Source organism: Panthera pardus, unplaced genomic scaffold (assembly GCF_024362965.1).
Source record: "Panthera pardus isolate Hobbes unplaced genomic scaffold, ASM2436296v1 HiC_scaffold_20, whole genome shotgun sequence".
Classification (NCBI taxonomy): domain Eukaryota; kingdom Metazoa; phylum Chordata; class Mammalia; order Carnivora; family Felidae; genus Panthera; species Panthera pardus.
Genome location: NW_026526766.1, coordinates 2,806,180 through 2,828,001, shown reverse-complemented (window position 1 = coordinate 2,828,001; position 21,822 = coordinate 2,806,180). Strand labels below are relative to the sequence as shown.

Genomic DNA, 21,822 nt, shown 5'->3' with positions numbered 1-21,822 from the left:
CCTTGTAATTATTACATATTTGGGAGGAGGTACCCTGAAACTACATGAATCCACCTTTCTAGATGTTAAGTAATTTGTTTTCATCCATGTGGATTCACAGCTGCCTGACTGTTCGGTGGCTTCTCACCGCGTCCCTTCGACGCTCTTCTTTGTCTTTGCTTCAAATACACACGGACGTCACGGGACCGTCTTCCTCCACTGCCGTTGGAGGCCTGGCCTGCTTGTTTTTCACGGGGAGACCAGGGTCTTCAAGTGGGGGTGCTGCCTCTCCCGTGTCCTCGAGATGGACGGATTGGTGCCGACAGATGCACACGCACGCACACGCGCACGCTCGTGTCTGTGTCCATTTGCGTGTCCATCTCTGGATGTTACAAGCGGTACGCTCGTGGTAATTCTTCCGATTCCAGTCTGATATCACAGGGTTCATCCGTTTGTCTTTTCCTGCATTTCTAAGTCTCTCCTCCAGCGATGAGAAGCCTGACCCCTTACCTTCGTATTTTCACCGACTTGGTTAACCCCCCACGTGTGAGGTGCACCCCCATCACAGCGGCCGCCCCTGCCCCCGCCCTGCGGGGGCGCCGGTTCCCCGCCCAGCCATTCCCCGGGGGCTCCCTTCCCCCTGAGCTCGCTCTGACCACCCCTCTTGGCTCTGATGCCCACGCGGGCCACCCACCTCCTGTCCTGTGTCCTCCTGTCACCTGTCCTGTGGTACACTCCTCGCTGCCCCTGGACTCCAGTCTCCCACTGGGGACCACCGTGGCTGCCCCCCCCCACCCCCAGAGCACAGCACTTGTCTTCCTTGGCATTTGGACCAACCGTTCAGTCAGGAAGGAAGGGACTGGAGAGAAGGGGAGGGAGGGGCTTTCTGAAACATTTGATCGCATATCCAGGCATCCTGCAGTGCACTCCTCTTGTAAATATCTCAGCATCATTTCCACCAATAAGGGTATGAAGGCAACAACGACACGACATAGTTGTTATATCCAACAAAACTAAAGATAGTCGTTCAACATATTCAAATTTCCCTGATTATCTCAAAGATGTTGTGTGTATAGTACGTTTGTTGGAATCAGAATTCAAGCGTGGTCCACGTGGTTCATTTTGTGAGGTCTCTGAAGACTCTTACTCTGTTTTCCCTCCATCTCCGTGGACTCCAGTGGTTTCCTTGAACGACTAGATAACTTGTCTGTAGAATATCCCACACTGTGATTTGGGTTGTGGTGTCCCTGTGTCACTTGTGCCCTGACCCCTGGCTCTTCTGTAAACTGGTAGACACAGAGACTTTAAAGGCAGCCTTAGCAGGATATACCTTACATACAGGCCCGTTTCAGGAGTACGATCCAGTGGGTTTTAGTGTATTCACAGACGTGTGCATCCATGACCACAGTCCGTCTGGAACATGTTTACCACCTACAAGAGAAATGCCTCTGCGTTCAGCTGTCACCCACCAGCCTCCCGTCGCCTAGTCTCCGTGGGTTTCTCCCTTCTGGAGCTCCCTCTGAATGGAATCCTATAAATACCTAGTCCTTTGTGACTAGCCTTTTTTACTGAGTGCAGTGTTTTCAAGGGTCATCCACGTTGTGGCGGGTGTCAGCGCCTCATTCTTTTCTGTGGCCGAGGAACATTCCGCTCACGGACAGCCCATGCTTTATTCGTGATGGACATTTGGCTGTTACGAACATTGCCGCTAACATGACGTCCAAGTTCCTGTGTGGACGTGTGTTTTCATTTCTCTTGGACATATACCCAGGAGTGGATTTGTTAGGTCGTGTGGTGGCTCTGTAATCTGCCACCCGAGGGACCGTCACACAGTTTTTTTTCAAAGCAGCCGCACCATTTTACATTCCAACTAACAGTGTGCGAGGGCCCCGATTTCTCCGTGCCGTCTCCCACCCTTGTTATTATCTGGCGTTTGGATTCTGGCCATCCGTGTGGGCGGGCAGTGACAGACCACTGTGATTTTGATTTGCATTTCCCTCGTGACTAATAAGGTCAAGCATCTCTTTAGATACTTATTGGCTGTTTACTTCTTTGGACTAACGTCTGTTCGAATCCTTTGTCCATGTTTTTCTTCTTTTTCTTCATTTTTTTTTTTTGTTGTGGTAAAATACACAGAACATAAAATTTACCATCTAAGCCAGCTGTAAGGGTACAGTTCAGTGGTGTGGGTGGTGTGTGTGTAGTTGTACAACCAATATCCATCCCCAGAACTCTTTTTGTCTTGCAAATCTGAAACTCTGTCCCCATTAAATAATTCCCTGTCCCCTCCACCCCCAGCCCCTGGCATCCACCATTCCACTTTCTGTCTCTATGAATTTGACTCCTCTACGGACGTCATGTAAGCGGAGTCACAGCGCATTTGTCCTTCTGTGACTGGCCTGTTTCATGCTGTCCTTAGGGTTCATCCACGCTGGAGCACGTGTCAGGATCTCCTTCCTTCCTAAGGCTGCACAATATTCCATTGTGTGGATAGACCATATTTTGCCCATCCATTCATGTGTGGATGGACTTGTTGCTTCCACATTTTAACTATTGCAGGAAACGCTGCTTTTAATACAATGCACAGGTATCTCTTTGAGACCCTCCTTTGAGTTTCTTGGGTACACGTCTAGAAGGGGAATTGCTGAGTCATATGAGAATTCATTAACAAAATGTTTTTGAGAAGCCATCACACAGCCCACAGCGGCTGCACTATTTCACATTCCTGCCAATAGTGCACAAGGGCTCTAATGTCTCTTCCTCCTGGTCAACACCTGCTATTTTCTGGTTTGGGGATGGTGGTCATTCTCATGAGCGTGAGGTGGTATCTCAATTTGCATTTCTCTGATGATGAGGGTTGTGGAGCATCTTTTCATGTACTTATTGGCCATGTCATTTGGTCACATGGTCATTTATGTGTCGTCTTTGAGGAAATGGCAGTTCAAGTTCTTTGCCCATTTTTGAATCAGGTTGTCTATTTTTTATTATTGAGTTTTAAGAGTACTTTATATATTCTGGATATTCATCACTTATTAGATACACAAATTCCAAATTTATCCCCCCCATCCTGTAGGTTGCTTTTTTACTCTGTTGATAGTGTCTTTCATGCACAAAACTTTACAATTTTCATGACATCCAAATTGTCTGGTTTTTCTTTTGTTGCCTGGGAATTTGGTACCATACCCAAGAAACCATTGCAGATTCAGTGCCTCGAAGCTTTTGCCCTGAGTTTTCTTCTAAGAATTTTAGGCCTTACATTGAGATCTTGGATCCATTTTGAGTTAATTTTTGTATGTGGCATCAGCTACAGGCACTCTATTCTTTTGTATGTGGACACCCAGTTTCCCCAGCAGCATTTGTTGAAAAAATTGTCCCTTTCCTGTTGAATGGTCATAGCACCCTAGTCAAAAATCACTTGACCACATATGCAGGGGCTCATTTCTAGGCCCTCTGTTCTTTTCCACTGCCTTATATGCCTGTCTTTATATCAGTACCACACTGTTTTGATTACTGTAGCTTTGTAATTAGTTTTGAAATCCAGAAGTGTGAGTCCTCCAACTTCGTCAAATTTGTTGTGTTGGTCTTTTCAAAGAAGCTGCTTTTGGTTTCATTGATTTTCTCTATTATTTTCCCATTCTCTATTTTATCTCTGCTTTAATCTTTATGCTGTCCTTTCTCCTGGTCAGTTCAGGGTTTTTAGTGTCTTCAGGTGGGACGTTAGGTTATTTGTGAGTCTCTAAATTTTCCTCCTGCTGTTGGGGAAAAGGAGTGCCCATGTGGGCAAGGTGTTGATTGGAAGGATGTAAGCAGCTGGCACTCACAGTCCCAAGCCTGACTCTTGGTGTTGCAGCCCCAGAGGGCTGATGTGAACCTGGCACTGTGTCCGTTGGGTCTAAGAAGGACCTGAGCCTCACGTTAATTTCAAACCTGGGAGAGGCCAAGCAATGTGGGTGGGTGGGTCTACATCCCGCTTGGGTTAGGTTGTATTTGGGCTTGAGCCTCTGGGAGTGGAGGGTCCGCCAGTGGATCCAGCCCAAGCTGAGACATTAAAGAGCAGCAGGTCTGAGTGTGCAACCCGTTCCAATGGAACCAGATTTTAATCAGGAACTATCTTGTCTGATGGTTTTGCCACAGCTAGTGTGACCTTTTGGAAGGGGACGGATGTAATCATTCTGTCATTGGTTGAGTATACTTGTTAACGTACAATATCTCTAAATGGTATTTCTGACTACTGGGCACCTAATTTAAATGTTCCCTAGACAACTTGAACCCACAATACCTAAAGCAGAAGGTACGGCCCCCACCCCCTTGCCCAACTGCCCCATGGATTCCTTCCTGCAGCTCGCCCTGCCCCCAAACCTCAGCTACCAGCACCTCCTTCATCACATGTGTTTAGTTTTACAAGACCTGCATAGCTCAGTCGATTAAGCATCCAACTCTTGGTTTCGGCTCAGGTTGTGATCTCAGGGTTCAGGTTCGAGCCTCTCATCGGGCTCCATGCTGACAGTGTGGAGTGTGCTTGGGATTCTCTCTCTCTCCTCTCTCTTTGCTCCTCCCTGCTCACTCTCTATCCCTCTCTCTCTCTCAAAATAAACAAACATTAAAAAGAAAAGGAACCACCAAACTATCTTCTAAACTATCTGTCCCGTTTTTCAATCCACCAGCAGTGACGAGAGTTCTCATTGCACACATCCTCACCAGCATTGGCAGTTGTCGGTGTTGTGGATTTTGGCCATTCTGATAGGTGTGTGGTGGCATCTCAGTGTTGTAACTTGTGTTTCCCTGATGACTTGTGCTGTAGGGCATCTTTTCACGTACTTGTTTGCCACCTGTGCATCCTCTTTGCTGAGGTGTTTGTTAAGGTCTTTGCCCCATTTTTAAAATGTGGTTTTCTTAATGTTGGTATTAAGAGCTGTTTGTATATTTCAGAGACCGGTTCATTACCAGATGTGTCTTTTGCAAATACCTTCTCCCAGTCCGTGGCTGCTCTTCTCACTGTCTTGAAGGTGTCACTTGTGGATCGGACGTTTTTAATCTTGATGTCCAGCTTATCGTTTCTTTCATTCACGAATCAGGCCTTTGATGTCTTATCTAGAAAGTCATCACCAAACCCATGGTCGCTAAAGTTCTCCCTGTGTTTTCTTTTAAAAGTTTAATAATTCTGCATTTTACATTTAAGTCTGTGATCCATTCTGAGTTAATTTTTTGAAGGGTGTAAGTTCTGATCTAGGCTTTCTGTAAAATATATGTGGACATCCCAGTGCTGCAGCATCGTTCACTGAAAATGCTGTCTTTGCCTTTTATTTCCTTTTTTGTCTTACTGCATTAACGAGGACTTCCATGATGGTGTTGAGGAGTGTGAGGCGGGACATCCTGGCCTTGTTCAAGTTTCTGATCATTAAGTAGGATGTTAGTGGTAGGATTTTTGTGGATGTCTTTATCAAGTGGAGGAAGTTTCACCCATATTCCTAGTTTACTGAGAGCTTTTACCAAGAATTGGTTGAATTTTCTGTTTCCATTGATAAGATCATGGAGTTTTTGTCTTCACCCTAATGGTGTGATGGATTGTGTTGATTTCTGAATGGGGAAGCAGCCTTGCAGACCCAGGATAAATCCCCCTTGGTCATGGTGTATAGTTCTTCTTATACATTGTTGGATTCAATCCGTTAGTGTTTTGTTGAGGATTTTTGCATGTGTGTTCATAAGAGGTGCTGGTCTGTAGTTTTCTTTTCCTGTAACGTCTTTGTTTGCTTTTGATGTTAGAGTCGTACTAGCCTCATAGAGTGAGTTAAGTGATATTATTTCTGCTTCTGTCTTCTGAATGAGATTGTGGGGACTTGGTAAATTTTGTCTTTAAGTGTTTGGTAGAGTTCACCAGTGAACCTATCTGGGCCTGGTGCTTTCTATGTTGGCAGATTATTCACTATTGATTCAATTTTTAAATAGCCACAGGTTTATTCAAACCATCTATTTCTTCTTGTAAGAGTTTTGTGAAGCTGTGTCTTTCAAGAAATGGATCCGTTTTTAAGGAGTTATCAAATTTGTGGGCATAGAGTTATTTATAGTATTCCTTCATTATCCTTTTAAATTCCATGAGATCTGTAGTGATGACCCTTCTTTCATTTCCGATATTAGTAAGTGTCTTCTCTCATTTTTTTTCTTAGCCTGGGTAGAGGCTTATCAATTGTTATGTATCTTTTTGAAGGACCAGCTTTGGGGATCATTGATTTCTGTATTGATTTCCTGTTTCTAATGTCATTGGTTTCTGCTCTAATTTTTTCATTATTTCTTTCCTTATGCTTCCTGTGGATTTAATTTGTTCTTTTTTCTAGTTTCCTAAGGTAAAAGCTTAGAATACTGATTTCAGCTCTTTCTTCTTTTCTGACCCACATAGCAAGTGGGTCCATACAGATAGCTCTGTGGACTGCAGGTTCTCTGGGAAGAAGCCAGACTGGAGTTTCAGCAAGCATTGATGTGAATGGAGTGAACTGGCCTATTTAGGCACTAAATTTATATCATATGACTCTTCATGGTTTTGTTTGTATGTGTGTGTTCATTGTGGCCCAGCCTTCATACCCCAAAGATGCCCACCAGGGGGCAGCTTGGGCAATATGTTGGAATCATGGGGGGGGATCGAGAGACACGCCGGTTGGCCGAGCCCCACCCCAAGCTCCTGGTGGGGTTGGCCTGGGCACGGGGTTACTGAACACTGTCTGGTGATTTGGACGTGAGTCCATGCTAAGACTGCTATCCCAGACACTGCCCTGTCATAAACCCTCTTTCATTCACCCCTGCTGCCCCAGAACTTCGATGAGTGTTCATCACTAAGAAGTGGGAATAAGAAGTCAGCGTCAAGGCAGCAGCCAACAGTAGTCTCAGGCTGAGTCCTGGGTGCCCCTCACCTCCCAGAAAGGGGCCTGCCCATGTCACCTCAGGGTCTTTCTGGGGTGGGGATTCTACAGAACTCAGGAGGATTAAACAGCCTTGATGAAAAGATGCCAAAATTTCTTGCAAAGAGATTCCTTTCCTAATGTGCCCATTGGGTCACATCCTTGGTGAGGCTCAGTGCCCAAGGGTCAGGAACCCCATGGCCCAGTGGGTCCCTGTCCCTCCATGCTTACAGACACCTGTGGGGAAGGGGGCCTACCTCAGTGTGGGACCCCAGGAGAACAGAGAACCCTCATTTCTAAGTTTCTACTGTTGCCTGTGGCTGCTATCTTGTAGATCCTAGAGCAGATGGCCGGGGTGGGGGGGGGCTTTAATGGGCACACCTGGACTATAGATTTGGGGTGAGAATGAGATCAAGGCTGAAGGTTCAGAATAGGACATCCCATTGGTAGGTTGGTGGAAGGGAGAGACAAGAGTGGCCACATCAGGGGTGAGGATGGGATTAGAGGAAAGGAGAGAATACGGGACAGGTAAGGAGGAAGAAACTAGATGTGCCCTCAGAGTCCCTGAGAGACAGGTGGGGGAGAGCTGTGGCCCAGGGAAGGGGGGATCTCCAGAAATAAGGCTGGAGAGAGAGGTCAGACACCCAGGGCGTCCAAAAGCCATCATGAGGACCATCTAAGGGCTGGAGGGCCATCAGGTGTAGCCAGGCACCTTCTCCCTGGCCTGTCTCCCATCCCCTCAAAGGAGGCCACGGGGGCTGTGTCCACAGCAGCCGGGAGACTGTTTCTGGCCAGGCGTCCTCTGCCTTCTTCAAGTGTGGTCTACACTGGGAGTGTAGCAGCTCAGGGACCAAGGCGCAGGCCCGGTGAGCAGCGGGAAGTGGTGACCCTCCCCCACACCCCCACCCCACCCCCAGAGTTCACTTGCTCGGAGGCTGGCAGGCGGGCATTGCACCAAGAAACCAGGAGCGTGCTGTGCCGCCCCTGCGTCCCAGACAGGCTCGCCCCCAGTGCGGGAGACGGAAGGGCTACGTGGACCCCCTCTGGGTGCGAGTGCAGGACGGCCAGACGGGTCTTTCGAGGGCAGGAGAGGAGCAGGAGAGAAAAGGCTGGCAGCAGAGGGCAGGGTGGTTGCTGAAGGCACATGGCAGGTGACAGGCTGAATGACCGGCCAGTGACGATCACTGGGGACTTCGAAGACGTGTCCCTGAGAGAGCGCGGGGGCCCCAGGGAGGCCGCCGCTCCGGCTCCCGTGGTCTGGGGCTGGCTCCAAGCACGTGCGTTCTCTTTTCTCTGCCCGTGGGTCATGCATCCTGCCCTCTGTGTCCCTCCCAGGTCCGGACGAAGGACAGGGTCTTCGACAGCATCAGCCACCTCATCAACCACCACCTGGAGAACAGCCTGCCCATCGTCTCTGCTGGAAGCGAGCTCTGTCTCCAGCAGCCGGTGGAGAAGCCCCTGTGACCGGCCGGCCACCCCGTCCTGACCCTGCACCGGTGGTCAGGAGACCTGGTTCTTCCCGGGAGATGGGTACAGGGGCTATGGAAACTCGGGCAGCCGCCCACGGGCTCCGAGCCTTGTCCAAATGCCCCAGGAGGAAGGTGTCCGAAAAGTGCAAGTTTCATAAACTTGTCCTGATTTTCTCGTGTGCATATTAAAGGTGTACATACCTATACATCCTGTACAAATTAGCCCTCTATATTTATATTTTTTAAGACTAAGAAAGATGTAAGACTAATGTTCTGTGCTGTATGTTTTTAATGGAAAAAACAGTTTGACTCTAGTTGTCCGGGCAAAAAATTTAATTCAACCGACCCGTTCTCCTGAGAAATTCCCCTAGGAAGATATGACCTGCAGTTTTACCCGATAAGCACAACACGGGGACTAGAAGCAGGCAGGAGGGTTTTAAAAATATGGAGTCGGCGCAGAAGAAGGCGGGCTGCCACCCGAAAGGGCCTAGCTCTGGTCCCGGGGGCCGCCCCGCGGGGTGTTGGCGCCCCCTCCCTCCGCGATGACGCCCCCCGTCGCCCCCCGGGCCGTCTGCACTGCACCGTGAGCTCCCGGCTCCCACACCTGACACCTGGGGCCGCCGAACTGTCAACCCGGCCGTGTTGGTGGTGCCTGAGCACGGGAATCCCGTCCCCCTTGACCTCAGTTGTCCAGGGTCTCAAAGATCTTACTGCCGGATGTGGCACCAGAGGAGCCTCGGTGACCAACATCTTCACTGGCAAACTCTTCCATTGCTCCCATCTGTGTTACTGTGTGGGGCGGGGTCGGGGGAGGGGGGGCTGGCTGGGGCGAAGTCTTGGCTTCTGTGTCCTTCCAGCCAATCGATGATGGCAGGCCGCCGCAGTAGCTGCTAGAAAACCGTCCCTGCCCTGAATCCGACCGCGAAAAACGCACCGGTACGAGCTGTGTCGAAGGCAGATCTGACACGTGTGCTCCGTCCCGGAGACGTGTGCGTGGCCGTGGCTCTTGCCCCACGTTTGCCTGAGGTTGGTGACTCGGGCCCGCGGGATCGGTCGGAGGTTTCCTGCTTCTCGAGTGGTCGGTGGGTTAGGTGGCTGGTTGTCTCTGCAGCAGATTTCCCAGTTGCTCCGTGGAAAGGGCCCGTGCCCCACGGAGCTCTTTGTCTCGGCCCCTTCCTTCGAGCTGAAGTACTGGGATTTCTTACGGGGTCATTCGGTGTCAGGAGGTCAACAGTGCCTGTAACTTTTAAAAAACGCCCGTGTTGACGTTACCGTGTGATTTTAACAGATGCTGTCTTTTAAAAGATAGAAGGATCCATTCGTCGGCCGGCCCCTTCTAATTGGTGCCACGGCACAGGCCCCCGTCCCGTGCGGCCCCACGGGGCGAGGCACCCTGGGTCAGAGCAACAGAAGGACTTTCCGCGCGCTTAGAGTGGGACGGTAATAAATTCGATGCTTCAAGAGTGAGGCGTTAAGGATGGATTTAAAAAATTCTGTTGAGTGAATCTGTGAAGTTCTAATGCTAAATGAACCCCATTTCTGTTCTTGGGGTGTGTGTGTCCAGGATGGAAGATGGGGTGAAGCTTGTGGGTGGCGGGGGAGTCGGGCAGCTCCACAGATGTGTGTGGGGCTTCTTAGGAGTTTTTGTCCTTTGAGGGTCCAGTGGGTCCAAGATGATGGTGGCTTCAGTCTTCTAGAATGTTCTGCCGTGGATTGGAACTAACATAGGACCATCCGCCTCTTCCTGGAAAGAACAGTTCTGGTTTCAGTCACGGTGCGGATACTCTGCCCCAGGTCACTCGGAAGCAGTGGGAGCTGAAGGGGGTTGGGGTGGCATTGTTCAGGCTCCTGCCCTGTGACGACGCAGACGGGGCGGGGGTGGGAACCGCCCTGTGCCCCGTACCCCAGAGGCCTGCAGCCCTGCAGACGTACCGGAGGTCCCACCCCGGTGTGGGAGCGTCCACACATATAAAGATGGGTAAACTGACTTTTTAGTGCCCCACTGTGTCGTGTTAAGGGCACCTCCCAAATGCTAATGTTTCAGGGCAAAGTAGGAAGGGCTGGTTGGGGACCCCGAAGCCCTGAACACGTGACCTGCTTTCTTTTCCCTCTTGAGGATGTGACACATGGTAATCTGCAGGTGCGGGAGCTCTCTGCTGTGAAGTCAATGTCTGTCTCAGTGGTGATAAGCAATATATATATATATATATGTGTATATATATATATATATATATATCATGTTTTCTTTGCATGAGAATCAATTTAGAAAATTAGAAGTATTGGCGGGAGATCAAATTCTTGTTTCAATATTAATTCAAAACATGTATTTTTAAGCTCAGATTCCAGGGTTTGCTTACAAAGGAACAGTGCCAGTGGGAAATCGTGCCCCTTCGTAGCCACCGGAGCAACCTGGAGACCCAGGGGTGCCTTCGAGTCTCTCTTCCTTGGCCCTCCCCTGTGAAGCATGTCATCTCAGCTCCCCTTCAAGGCCATGTGAAGGGCCTCATTCACAGGCGGGGAAACTGAGGCGGGGTGGGTACCCCACCTTCAAAGCTACGCAGTGGGCGGGCAGCCGGCCGAGCTGTCCTGCTCCGTTGGTGTTACCGGGTTCTGCTGTGCCTGGGACTCAGGATTCCCCGGGCCAGCCTGGGTCCCCGTCGCCCAGTTCCCAGCCTGCACCTCTCCCAGGGCAGGGCTGTGTGTCCCAGGGTCTCTGCACCCCGGGTATGTTCTCTGTGCGCTGTGCCTGGCTGCCCCTGGGGTGCATGGTGGCACCAGGCCTGCGCCCCCCTGCTGGGCCCCTGCCCCTGGCTGTGCTGGGTGTACAAGGCAGGCCCGGAGGGCCTCTGATGCCGCACCGGTGCGGCAGCCCTGGAGACCCCCCCCCCCAACACCTCCATGTGTGTGAATCAGCGGTACTTTCAAATGACATCCTCGTTTGTCCCTCTGAAGCACCCACAGGGTCCCTGTGGGGCTGCTGGCCAGTGGTTTCACTGAGCTCTGATGCCTGAGGCCCTGGGCGCTCAGCGGACTGATGGCTGACGCATGTGAGCATCTCCCGACCCACCCCTGTGCCTGGGCCACCACTCTTGGGCTTCCTATACTCGACGGCCCAAGGACCCGCTGGCCACTCTGCTGCCCCCCCCCCCCCCCCGTTTCGTTTGAACAAGGATTGCTTATCGCTGTCTCGGCTGTTGGGGTGGAAGGATGGACAGAGGCCCAGCTGCAGGACATACGGTGTCCTGAGGGTCTCGCAGGGAGGAAGGCACCGGGGTAATTTCCAGGGAAGACAGAAAGTGACAAGCCGCCTGCAGAGGAAGAGGGAGGCCTGACTTCCAAGGAGGGGCAGCAGCGGGAGGCGGGGGGAGGGTCAGGGCGGCAGTTAGTGCAGCCCCGGAAAGGGCCCTGTGCTTGGACACTGTGGCCGCGTGTCTGCTGGCCCTGCCCGTCCTGGGCTCCTGAGATGGACAGTTCCTTTCAGGTGGCATCAGATGCCTGGTGGAGGTGGGGGGAGGCGTCCTTCTCATAAGTGACACCTGAAACCTGAGGCCCTGGTCCTTATTTCCGGGAATTGGTCACCGGGTGGAGGCAGTTCCCACGAGGTCCCAGGCCTCCCCGGGCGGCGGCCCAGAGCCACGAGGCCTCACACTGGTTGCTGGGGCTTCTCTGAGCGCTGGTCCGCGTGCCACCTGCACCACAGTGCTGTGCGGTGTCCCCGCCATGAGATGGGAGGTGGTGGTGAATATACGTGAAGAGGAAGGACAGCTGATCCCTGGGATGCTTCGTGCACACGTGTGACGGGCTCTATGGCTGGCGGAGTAGCATATGCGTGCGTCCCCCCCCCCCCCCCCCCGCCCCCCTGCGTGCACGCTCCCCCCCTTCGCCTTTCTGTGGCGGTGGGGAAGGGGGGAGGGGGATTGTGGAAATACTGCGCTTCGGTCACCGCGTGTCGCAGACAAATCTGGGTCACGTGTCTCAGAATACCAGGCTGTGTAGTGAAAGTTTAAAAATGGTCCTGGGAAAGATGAAGCGGAAAAACCACTCTGCCGGCACGTGCTACGAACCCGGATGTGCCGTGCCCCGCCCCCCGAGGGTCACAAGCAAGGGAGGGCTATGGGATCAGGATCCTGCAGCTCCAGACCCGGCTCTTCAGTGAGGGGGACTGGGGCCAGGGGACTTGCCGCAGCGCGGGGACAGTCAGTGGCCGAACGTAGGACAGAGCGCAGGACTCATGAGGGTCCTTGACAGTGTGTGTAACGCTCAGCCCCCGATGGGAAATGGCAAACAGCTCTTCCCGCTTGGGTTTGCATTCGTGCCCCTTCCGGGACGAGGAGGTGTTTCTGTTTGGGGCCCTTCAGCCGCAGACCCCGAGAGGGTCTGACTGGCTGTCGTTTCTCCCGGCGATGCCCCAGGGGTGGGGAAGGGAAGGAAGTCGAGGAGGAGGAGGAGGGCACGATCGGCCCAGTCACCCTGGTGTGGCAGAGTGAGGGGCGGCAGGAGGCAGGGTGGACACAACTCAGCACGTACCCAGCTGTGCTTGGCTGCCAGCCGGGCGCAGGTGGAAAGCGGGCCCTGTGCACACTCCCCGGGCCGGGAATCCCAGGCGGAGACACACAGTCCTCGGGGCCAAGCAGATCTGGAGACGAGGGGCAGCGAGGAGGCCCCAGGCCCCACCCCAGGAGGGCTGCGCGGGCCCAGGAATGTGTATTTCTGGTAAACAGGGAGTGTGGACCACCATCGGGTGTGAGCTGCCAGCCCTCCCCTACTGAGGGCTCCCCTCCGATTTACGAGTAGGTTTTCCTACCACTTCGTGTTCTAGATCCCAGAGCCCGTGCTCTGAGTTTTAAAAGTGGAGGATTGATAAGCATCGAGAACTCGAGCAATCGCTGCTGGCGGATAGAGTGCCGTCTGCCAGCCACAATTTATTTATAATGGGGCTTATAAATATTTATAAGTTTTCAAGCAACAAATGCACAGTTTTAAAACTGGCACATTTTATAGCAGCCAGAAAAACTGCGATTTTGTACGAGGACTCTGAATGTCAGTTGCGCGCGCGCACGTACCTGCGCTGATCACGGCGGATGCACACCCGTGTATGTGCGCGTGCGCAGGCGGGCGGTGGGACGGGCACCTCGGCCCCCCTCCCCGGGCTCTGGTATTTTAAGCAACAGGGACAGGGAGGAAGTTAAGCAGACGTGAAGAGTTTGGGGGCTGACAGGTCCTGGCCTCTGCAGACTCGTGGAGGAGCGTCCTGGATGCTGCAGGAGGTGGGACCCAAGTGCAAGGGGGAGCGCGAACAGACAGGAGGGCGGGGGTGGGCACTGTGGAAGTGACCGAGGGGCAGGAGGGAAGGGAGGCCAGCAGGGAAGACCAGGAAGGAGGGAGACAGCGCAGGAGGCTGAAGGGAAGAAGAAGCGATCGGGGACGAGCAAGTCCAGTCTTACGCGCTGCTTGCATCCGGCAGTGTCTTTCCGAGGTCAGAGACGACGGGCAGGAAGGGACAGGTGCGCTCGGGGGCGAGCGGTCTGCCTGGGCACAGCTGTGCACCCCACAGCTGGCGGGCATTCGTCTTGGCCCCGTCTGTGCACAGGTTCCTGTGCGGCAGGCTCTGTGCTGGGCTCCCGGGAGAGACGGGAATCTGTCATCCGGTAGGAAACAAACACACCCGGGGCACGAGGGTCAGACGGGCCTGATGGCCGGCGTGGCCAGGTTCAACAGGACAGTGGAGGCTGGGGCTCCCGGTTGGGCCCGGGGGTCTGAAGGCTGTGCGAGCTGGAGGCGGGTGGGGCGGGAGGGTCACAGGGGACATTCAGAGCCTGCGGGGCACCCTTCTCATGCATGCCCCACGGCTGGTGTTGGCATGGGCGCTGGGGACTGGGGTCTGCACCCCTCAGGCCCCCTGCCTCCCCAGATGTCCTGAATAAATGACTCTCCAGGGCTCCTCCCCAAGCTGGGAGAACCATTCTCACGGAAGAAAGTGCCAGGCACGAAACCTCGTACAAGGTTACATTTCTGTGTCGTTGCTTCACCTTGAGACGCCGTAGGTAGCAAAGCGTGCACACAGAGAGTGCAGGCGTGGTCCTGAGTGTCCCACGCACCCGGGGCATCCTTACCACAACCAAATTGTCTACCCGACCAAATGGTCAACAAAGCAGGAATACGTGGGCATCTCTGTCTTTGAACGCTGAGTTACCTTTCTCTGTAATGACTGTGTGTCAGCTGCGAGTGCAATGTTCTGTGTTCATTTGCCTTTTGAATAAAACTTGTTCCAGAATAAATATTGTAAAAACTTTAAGTATGTGAATGTTTCTTTGCACTGAGAATTAAACAAGAATTAAACATGGGATGTTAGAAGTCCAAGGATTAGGAAAGAACTCCGTGTAAATCCAATGTGTAATAATAAGATATTTATTACTTTTTAAAAAGCATTTGGATGGGAAATTATATATATTGATAAATATCACTTGAGAATCCTGTGTTTTGTTTTCCATTGACTTTTGCGGAACCAGAAAGAATTGCCGTGAAAGTCTCTGCCTGGGCGTGTCGCCGATGAGCCACTTTCTGCTTTGATGCTGGGACAGAATCGCCTTTGGGTTCTGAGGAGTGGCATTCTCAAACCAGCCTCGAGCTTTCTAACCTCCTCCAGGAAGCGACGTGGCTTCTGGCCGCATCTGTGGCGGCCAGGCGGAGGGGCCGCGTGGCGTCCCCGAGCATCAGCGCCGTGGCCCGGGGCACCGGGTGTCGCGGCCGTGTTGGCGATGGTGCCCTTCTTCACTGGTCATGGGAAAATGTGCCTTCATCTTCGGGAGACAGGTGTGTGCGTTTCTGTGCAGCAAACCCTTTGATATTTCGACTTAGACGCCAAAACGTTTGGGTGGTGAGGCTTTGTCCTCACAGACACAATTTAAGAGCCCGCACTTGCTAATTCAGTGAGGGGTTTTCTATGAAGCGCGCCGGGTTCCACCCCCAGGACAGCCTCTTGGGCAGCACAGGTCACGGGGCAGAGAGCAGCGCCTGCCGCGAAGCTCACCGTTGGAGTGACTGTCACCGAGGTGTGAACAACGGAGGGCTGCGAGGCCAGCCTCTCCCGTGGGCGGGGGTCTTGCGTCGCCTCGCGAGGCAGAGGGGCTGGAGCTTCTCCGAAGGGAGCGCGTGCCTCTTCCAACAGCAGCACCTGCACAGCCTCGCGCCCCTGACGGTGTGGCGTGCACACGGGGTCTGGCGTCGGCCTTCCTGACGGGGTCTCTGGCCGCGTCCGCTCTAGGGGAGCCGCGGTGGTCCTCGCTTGTGCAGTGAGGTTTCTCCACCAACATCAGCATGAACATCCCCAGTCAGGCCGTCTGCGGGCCTAACACAGAGCGGACACACACGCACAAGCACACGTGCACACACGCACACACACACGCGCTAGACGTGGCCCTTCGTCAGGAGTGACGCGGGGCGAAGGACGGGTTCTGACCTACTCTCTCCTGCTGCAAACAGAGCGGAACCAGACGCCCGTCTGTCGGCCACGCTCTGCCGGGACCTGTGATTTTCTCCCCGTGGAAGGGTTAAGGGTTGACCCGCCTCCAAACCCTGACCCAGGGCAGCTGCCCAGGGGGGACTGGGCGGGGGAGGGCACGGGCTCCTAGAGCCGTTTCCGTCCTGGAGGGACAGTGGCCCCAGGTGGGAAACCAGGTGGCCACCCTGCACACGGGCCCCCACGCTGACCCCCAGCCACAGGTTTGTTTTTTCATTTTTTATTTTTTTTTAAGTTTATTTATTTATTTTGAAAGAGAGAGAGAGAGCCAGGGAGGGAAGAGGCAAAGAGAATGGGAGAGAGAGAATCTCTGTGCACTGTCAGCACAGAGCCTGATGCCGGTCTTGAACCCATGAACTGTGAGATCATGACCCGAGCCGAAGTCGGACGCTGAACCGACTGAGCCACCCAGGCGCCCCGATGACCAGTTTATATGCAGGCTTTTGGTTTTTGGGTTTTTTTTAACAAACACATGGGACACCGTGAAGGTTACTAACCGAGTGAGATCTAGCACAGGCTCTGTCGTCTCAACTCCTAAACGCGCCCCCGCAAGCTGCCGAGGGCCGTGCACACCGGTCTTGATGGCCGATCACGTTCTGCATACAGCAAGCAAACACCGTTCCTTTTTTGGCGTATTTTTCATTCAGACTGCTTGAAAGTTCCGTGTTCTCTCGACGGGACTGTAGAGCGAGTGTCACTAACATTAGCACCAGAGAGGAGACCCCCCCCCCCCGCCACAACGCCCCTCAGAGCCAGGGCACCGGGTCCTGAAGTCACGTCGTCACCCGGCGAGCACCGATGCCCAACACTCCAGCTCTCTGGAATGCGGCTTTGTGTTCTCAACCCAGTACCTCAATGCTTCACTTTTCTAGAAATGCTATCTGAGTTCAGAAAGAAGCCCCTTTTCAGTGACGTAAAGAAGCCACCAAAAACGCCACCGAAGACATCTCCTTACAAGTACAATTTCTCTCCTCAGCAACAAAAACGAGGCTAGTCTTTGGTCAGTACATGGAAACCACCCAGGACCCACCGGAACGTTCCTCGGTGTGGGGAATGTGCATCAGATGACACAAGGGAGCCAGCTTCTCTTGCAAATCGTTAACGTGTTGAGACTGAGTCTTGACTCGGCCAGAAATTCCCAGCCAACCTGAGAAACCCCAGGGGCTGCGATGTGGGCTCGCCCGAGTAAGGGTCCTTTTAAAGGCTGCTCGTTTTGTTTTTACCAAGAAGCCATCAGCTCTATGGTTATGAGATCTCTACAGATGCACACACGTTTGTCCTGCGGGTGGGGTCCTTGGGGAGGGCGTGCACGGAAACACCTCCTAAGTAATCCCTTTACACGGCGATCAGGGACACAGGGTCAGCCCAGGCTGCAAAGGCAGATTACAGTATCCTTACGTTTCCCTGGAGAGCACACGCGGACACGCTCCTGGCTGTCACTGTCAGGGTCAGCTTTGGGGAGGGTGGAGACCGCCGACCTCCCCAGCTACACCAGTGAGACAACACGGGGCTGCCACCTCCGAGCTTTTCTGATCAGAGAGAAAGAGACTCAACACAGCCCTGTAAACCTCTCCTAATTCAGTACAAATGTTGCATTGCATGAAACAGACCACTGTTTCCGGCTTCAGGCCGGGGGGGGGGGGGGGGGGGCGTCTGTCATCTGCTGCTCCTTCGTGGGTCCCTTTCTCGGTTGGTCTGGGGATGGGCTCCTGGAAGCCCCTGGCTCTTCTGTGATCTGTAGGAACCCCAAACAATCAGGGAATTTGGTTAATGTGGGTTTGGATGTGCAGGGACACAGGAGCCCCAGAGGAACAGGGACACGGCTCCCAGAGATCACCAGATCGCCCAATCTCCCAGGATCCTTCAGACCCACACATCTGAAGACGTAAGAGACACAAGTGCTCCGTGACACAGAAATGACGAGCACACAGGCATCCACTCTGCTCACAGTGTAGAGTGAAGTTACCAAACATCATCATGACGTTCTGAGAAACACCCTGCACGTTGTGGGGCCCGAGACCTTCCCTGTCCAGGCCCCGCGGGGAGCAGCCAGGGGAGCTCAGGGGAAGGTGGCAGATACTGTCGCAGCGTGGTGCATTCAGAAGACGAGCCAAGACGGACAGAGCGCACGGTCTGCCGTGACACACGCTGGCGGGTCCTTGGGTCCCCCTCCTCACGGGACGTCCACGCCGGGCAAGCCACTGGCGAGTGGACTTCCCGAGTCCCCTCTCTGGAACTCCCAGGGGCGAGGCGTGCAACAGATACGGCCGCGGCCACAGAGCGGGGCTCCCCTCCCCTGCTCCTGGAGGCAGGCGCTCTCACTTGCAGAGAATCCCGTTCTGCAGGGTTTTGTTTCCGTCGGTGATGCAGGGCGAGGCGACTCTCTGGGGAGGGTCTTCCTTGCTCTTTGGCGAGGGGCTGCTGTTGTTGCTGCCGCTGGACTTGCTTCTGCTGGGATCGAGGGCAGGCTGGGTGGGCGAGGAGTGGGCGCCACGGCCCCGGACCAGGCAGGTGCAGACCAGCCGGAAGAAAGCCCGCCGCATCTCCTTGCTGGCCAGCGTGTAGATGACGGGGTTCATGGCGGAGTTGAGCACGGCCAGCATGATGAACCACTGGGCCTTGAACAGGACGGCGCACTCCTTCACCCTGCAGGCCACGTCGACGAGGAAGAGGATGAAGAGTGGGGACCAGCAGGCGATGAACACGCTCACCACGATGACCACGGTCCGCAGCAGGGCCATGGAGCGCTCCGAGTTGTGGGGGCTGGCCACCCTGCGGCTGCTGGACTTCACCAGGAAGTAGATGCGGGCGTACAGGATGACGATGGTCACCAGGATGGCCGTGAAGATGCTGATACAGAACGCGATGTACTTCTTGGAGTAGAGGGGCAGGATGGTGGAACAGTCGGGGAGGTCGTGCACACAGTTCCAGCCCAGGATGGGCAAGGCGCCCAGCGAGAGCGCGATGAGCCAGCACATCCCGATCAGAAGAAACACGCGGTGCTTCTTGTTGGCGTCGTACGGCCGCATCTTGATCATCGTCAGGTGCCGCTCGATGGCGATGGCCAGCAAGCTGCAGGTGGACGCCCCGAGGGCCACAAACATGCTTCCTTCCCGCAGGAACCAGACCGTCGGGGACAGGCTCAGCGTCCGCTTGCCCGACATCAGGATGTTGACCTTGTAGGCGATGCCAGCCAGCAGGTCACAGAGGGCCAGGTTGCCGATGAAGAAGTACATGCGGTTGTGGAACTTATTGTTTCTCCAGATGGCGATCAAAACCATGAGGTTCTCCAGCACGATGAAGCTGCAAATGACCAGGAACAGCACGGTGGTCAGCGTGCTGCCCTCGGGGGCCTCCTTCAGCCTGCCCTCCAGCTTGCCCACGTAGTTGTAGTGCTGGTGCAGGGTCTCGTTCCCGGGGGAGGGCCTGGCGCGCGGCGCGAGGACCGAGGCCGCCATCGCCACCGGGACTCACCGAGGCTCAGCTCCGGGAGCCACCAGAGGGCGCCCTGGGCACGTCCATTTCCAGAGAAACCGCCCCGGCTCAGGCTTCGGAGGTGGCCCCGGGCGGGACCCCGGCCAGGGCATGGAGAGCAGGCGCCTGCAGAGACAAAAGAGGGGCGCCCAGCGATTAAGAGGGGGAGCAGCGGCAGCGGCAGAGTCGGAGGAAGGCACCAAAAACGCGGGGAGCGTGAGACTGGCCGGGGCTCCCCGGAGGCAGAGGCGGCCACGGGCAGCGACTTGCCATCTGCAGCCGCCTGGAAGGAGACTCGGTGCCTGAGCGCCCGTCGTTCACTCTTGTAACATGACACAGACCCAAATAAACGTCCGTCGGGGACTCTCCGGGCATGTGGGATGCTGGCCACCCAGCCTCATCCACAGGCGGGAGCTGCTAAACCATGATTCCCAGTTACCGGGGGAGAAACGGGGTCATCTCAGGACAACAAGAACACAGGATGGAGCCCGGGAGCATGCCCACCCAGCTCCTGAGGCCTCGCTGGTGAGCCCGGAGCCACGTGGGGCGACGCCTTCCAGGTACCAGGGCCGGGGACAGAGTCTGGTCCAGACGGCCCACAGGCGAGGCCTGAGACAGGGCCACGAGGCCACCAGAGGCCTTCCCTGGGGGCGGCAGGGCGTGGTGGTGGGGGGCAGACGGGACGTAGGCCTATACGTCCACCCAGGGTGAAGGAAGGGAAGGCAGGGACCAGCGCTTGGGCTTTGAACTTGGCTGAAAATCCAGAGCTCAGATAAGACTGTCTGAACCCCCCAAACTGAAGGCGTGTACATGAGCCGGAAGCCACGGCCCCCCCCTCCCCGGGGGCACTAGACAACCGGTGAAGGTGAGAAGCCAAGCTCCAGGCTCTCCAGGGCCCCGGATTTTAATCGTCCCCCAACCTGACACTTCCCACCCTCACCTGGGGCCACACTCAGCACCTCCGGGGACGTCACCATCACAGCTAGACGTGGCTTTCAGGGGGCCCACGGGTTTTAAAATGACACTTATTCGTGCAAGTATCTACTTAAGATCCAATGAGGTGAGCTTAAGACAGCCCACCGACTCCCCGGCCATGACTTCTTTGACTTTTGGAACATTCAGGTCAGAGCCCTAAGTCAGAGTCCGCCACTGAGCTCCACTGCCAGGTACCAACACGGCCCGAGAGGGGCTCGTCCTGGAAGGACCCAGGGCTGCAGTGCTGGTGGCCGCTCTCGGAGGAGAAAGAGAGGAAACCGCGGGTCCCCTCAGGGCACCCTCCAGGTCACTGCTCCCCAGCCCCCGGCGCTGCTCAGGGCCCGGGGTGCCGTCAGCCTGCCCTCTGTCAGCGGGGGGGTCGGGTTCTCTGAGACAGAAAGAGGCAGTGCCATTTCTTCTTTGCAGACTTCCCCAGCACGCAGAAGCGTCCATGCCCTGCTGCTTCCAGAAACCCCGGGGGCCCGGCCTCTGGGAGGCATGGGTGTGTCTGGAGGCGCACGGGTCAGCCCAGTGGACGGCTTTGCCACCAGCCTCCCCTGGCACCGGACCTTCATCTAAGTCCCTCCTGAGAACGGCGATGTCCCCGCCCGCAGTGGGCACACACAGGCCCCACGCCAGCCCGCCCGCTGCCCCCTCTGTCCGCTGGCACCGAGACCAGTCTGCCTCACACCTGCGCCCTCACCTGGGTTTCTGTCCCTGGAACTGACCATGGTACACACGTGGTCCACGTGAGTCACGACCACAGGTGAGTGAGCTAGCATCACAACAGTCTGAACCGCAGAAGCGTGTGAGTGTTACCTACACGGACGAGGTGTGCGAACTGCTCGTGAATCGACGAGACAGGGCTCCACACATCCACATCGGGAAGGTTCTTAAGCCTCGGCACAGCTGCAGCTTGTCTCCGGCCCGATTCCCCCGAGAGAAGTCCACGCCACGCACGGTCCCGCCTCTGCACGCTCCCCACCCCCGGCCTTGCGCAGACAGTGTGGACAGAAGGGACCTTCCAAACCTGCTGGGTCTGGACCTCTTGGAGGTAGAGAGGACGCGCAGGTGCAGGGCTGCAGGGGTGCCCTTGCCCGCATATGCGGGGTTCAGAAGGAACTGAGCTGAGCGGTAAAGTCAGGACCCAGCAGTAAACCGACCACAATGAAAACACGGAAGACGTGCCAGAGAGCCACCGAAACCATGCATCTTGAGGGTGGATGTATCTCCCCACTAATGCTTGATTGATCATTTCCCTTGATGAAATATTCATCATTCAAAAAGCATACTTTTTCAGAACATCCTTTGTTAAATGCTATTCTCCGCCTTTTGTGTAACTGGAAGGCATCTGGCTCTCTCTGGAACTAAAAGCTTATTTTCTTTGGGTTTTCAACATTAGGACGTAGATTCCATCCCAAGAGTTACATGCTGGGCTAAAGGCCAGACTGATTTGGGATGCATCTGAGGGCTGCTATTTGTGGGCAAGAGCATCACAGACGAGTTCTGCCTCCAT

General features: G+C 54.8%; 2 protein-coding genes across 6 annotated transcripts in view; one reads left to right on the top strand and one right to left on the bottom strand.

Moving 5' to 3' along the window:
• SHC3 (SHC adaptor protein 3) overlaps positions 1–8,789 on the top strand; it is a 104,032-nt gene extending 95,243 nt beyond the window's left edge. For all 5 annotated transcript variants that reach the window (XM_053907718.1, XM_053907719.1, XM_053907717.1 and 2 more), the window contains one exon: positions 8,205–8,789. In XM_053907718.1, coding sequence (XP_053763693.1) covers positions 8,205–8,333 — 129 coding nt within the window. In that variant the 3' untranslated portion in view covers positions 8,334–8,789. The remainder of the gene's footprint in view (positions 1–8,204) is intronic.
• Positions 8,790–13,213: 4,424 nt separating this feature from the next.
• S1PR3 (sphingosine-1-phosphate receptor 3) lies at positions 13,214–19,441 on the bottom strand. Its single transcript, XM_019463789.2, has one exon. It carries the CDS (start codon positions 19,313–19,315, stop codon positions 18,176–18,178), a length of 1,140 nt encoding a protein of 379 aa, XP_019319334.1. The 5' UTR covers positions 19,316–19,441; the 3' UTR covers positions 13,214–18,175.
• Positions 19,442–21,822: the final 2,381 nt, after the last annotated feature.

Excerpts from the sequence above, each read along its gene's own strand:
- S1PR3 (XM_019463789.2), bottom strand. The coding sequence starts at position 19,315 with ATGGCGGCCTCGGTCCTCGCGCCGCGCGCCAGGCCCTCCCCCGGGAAC.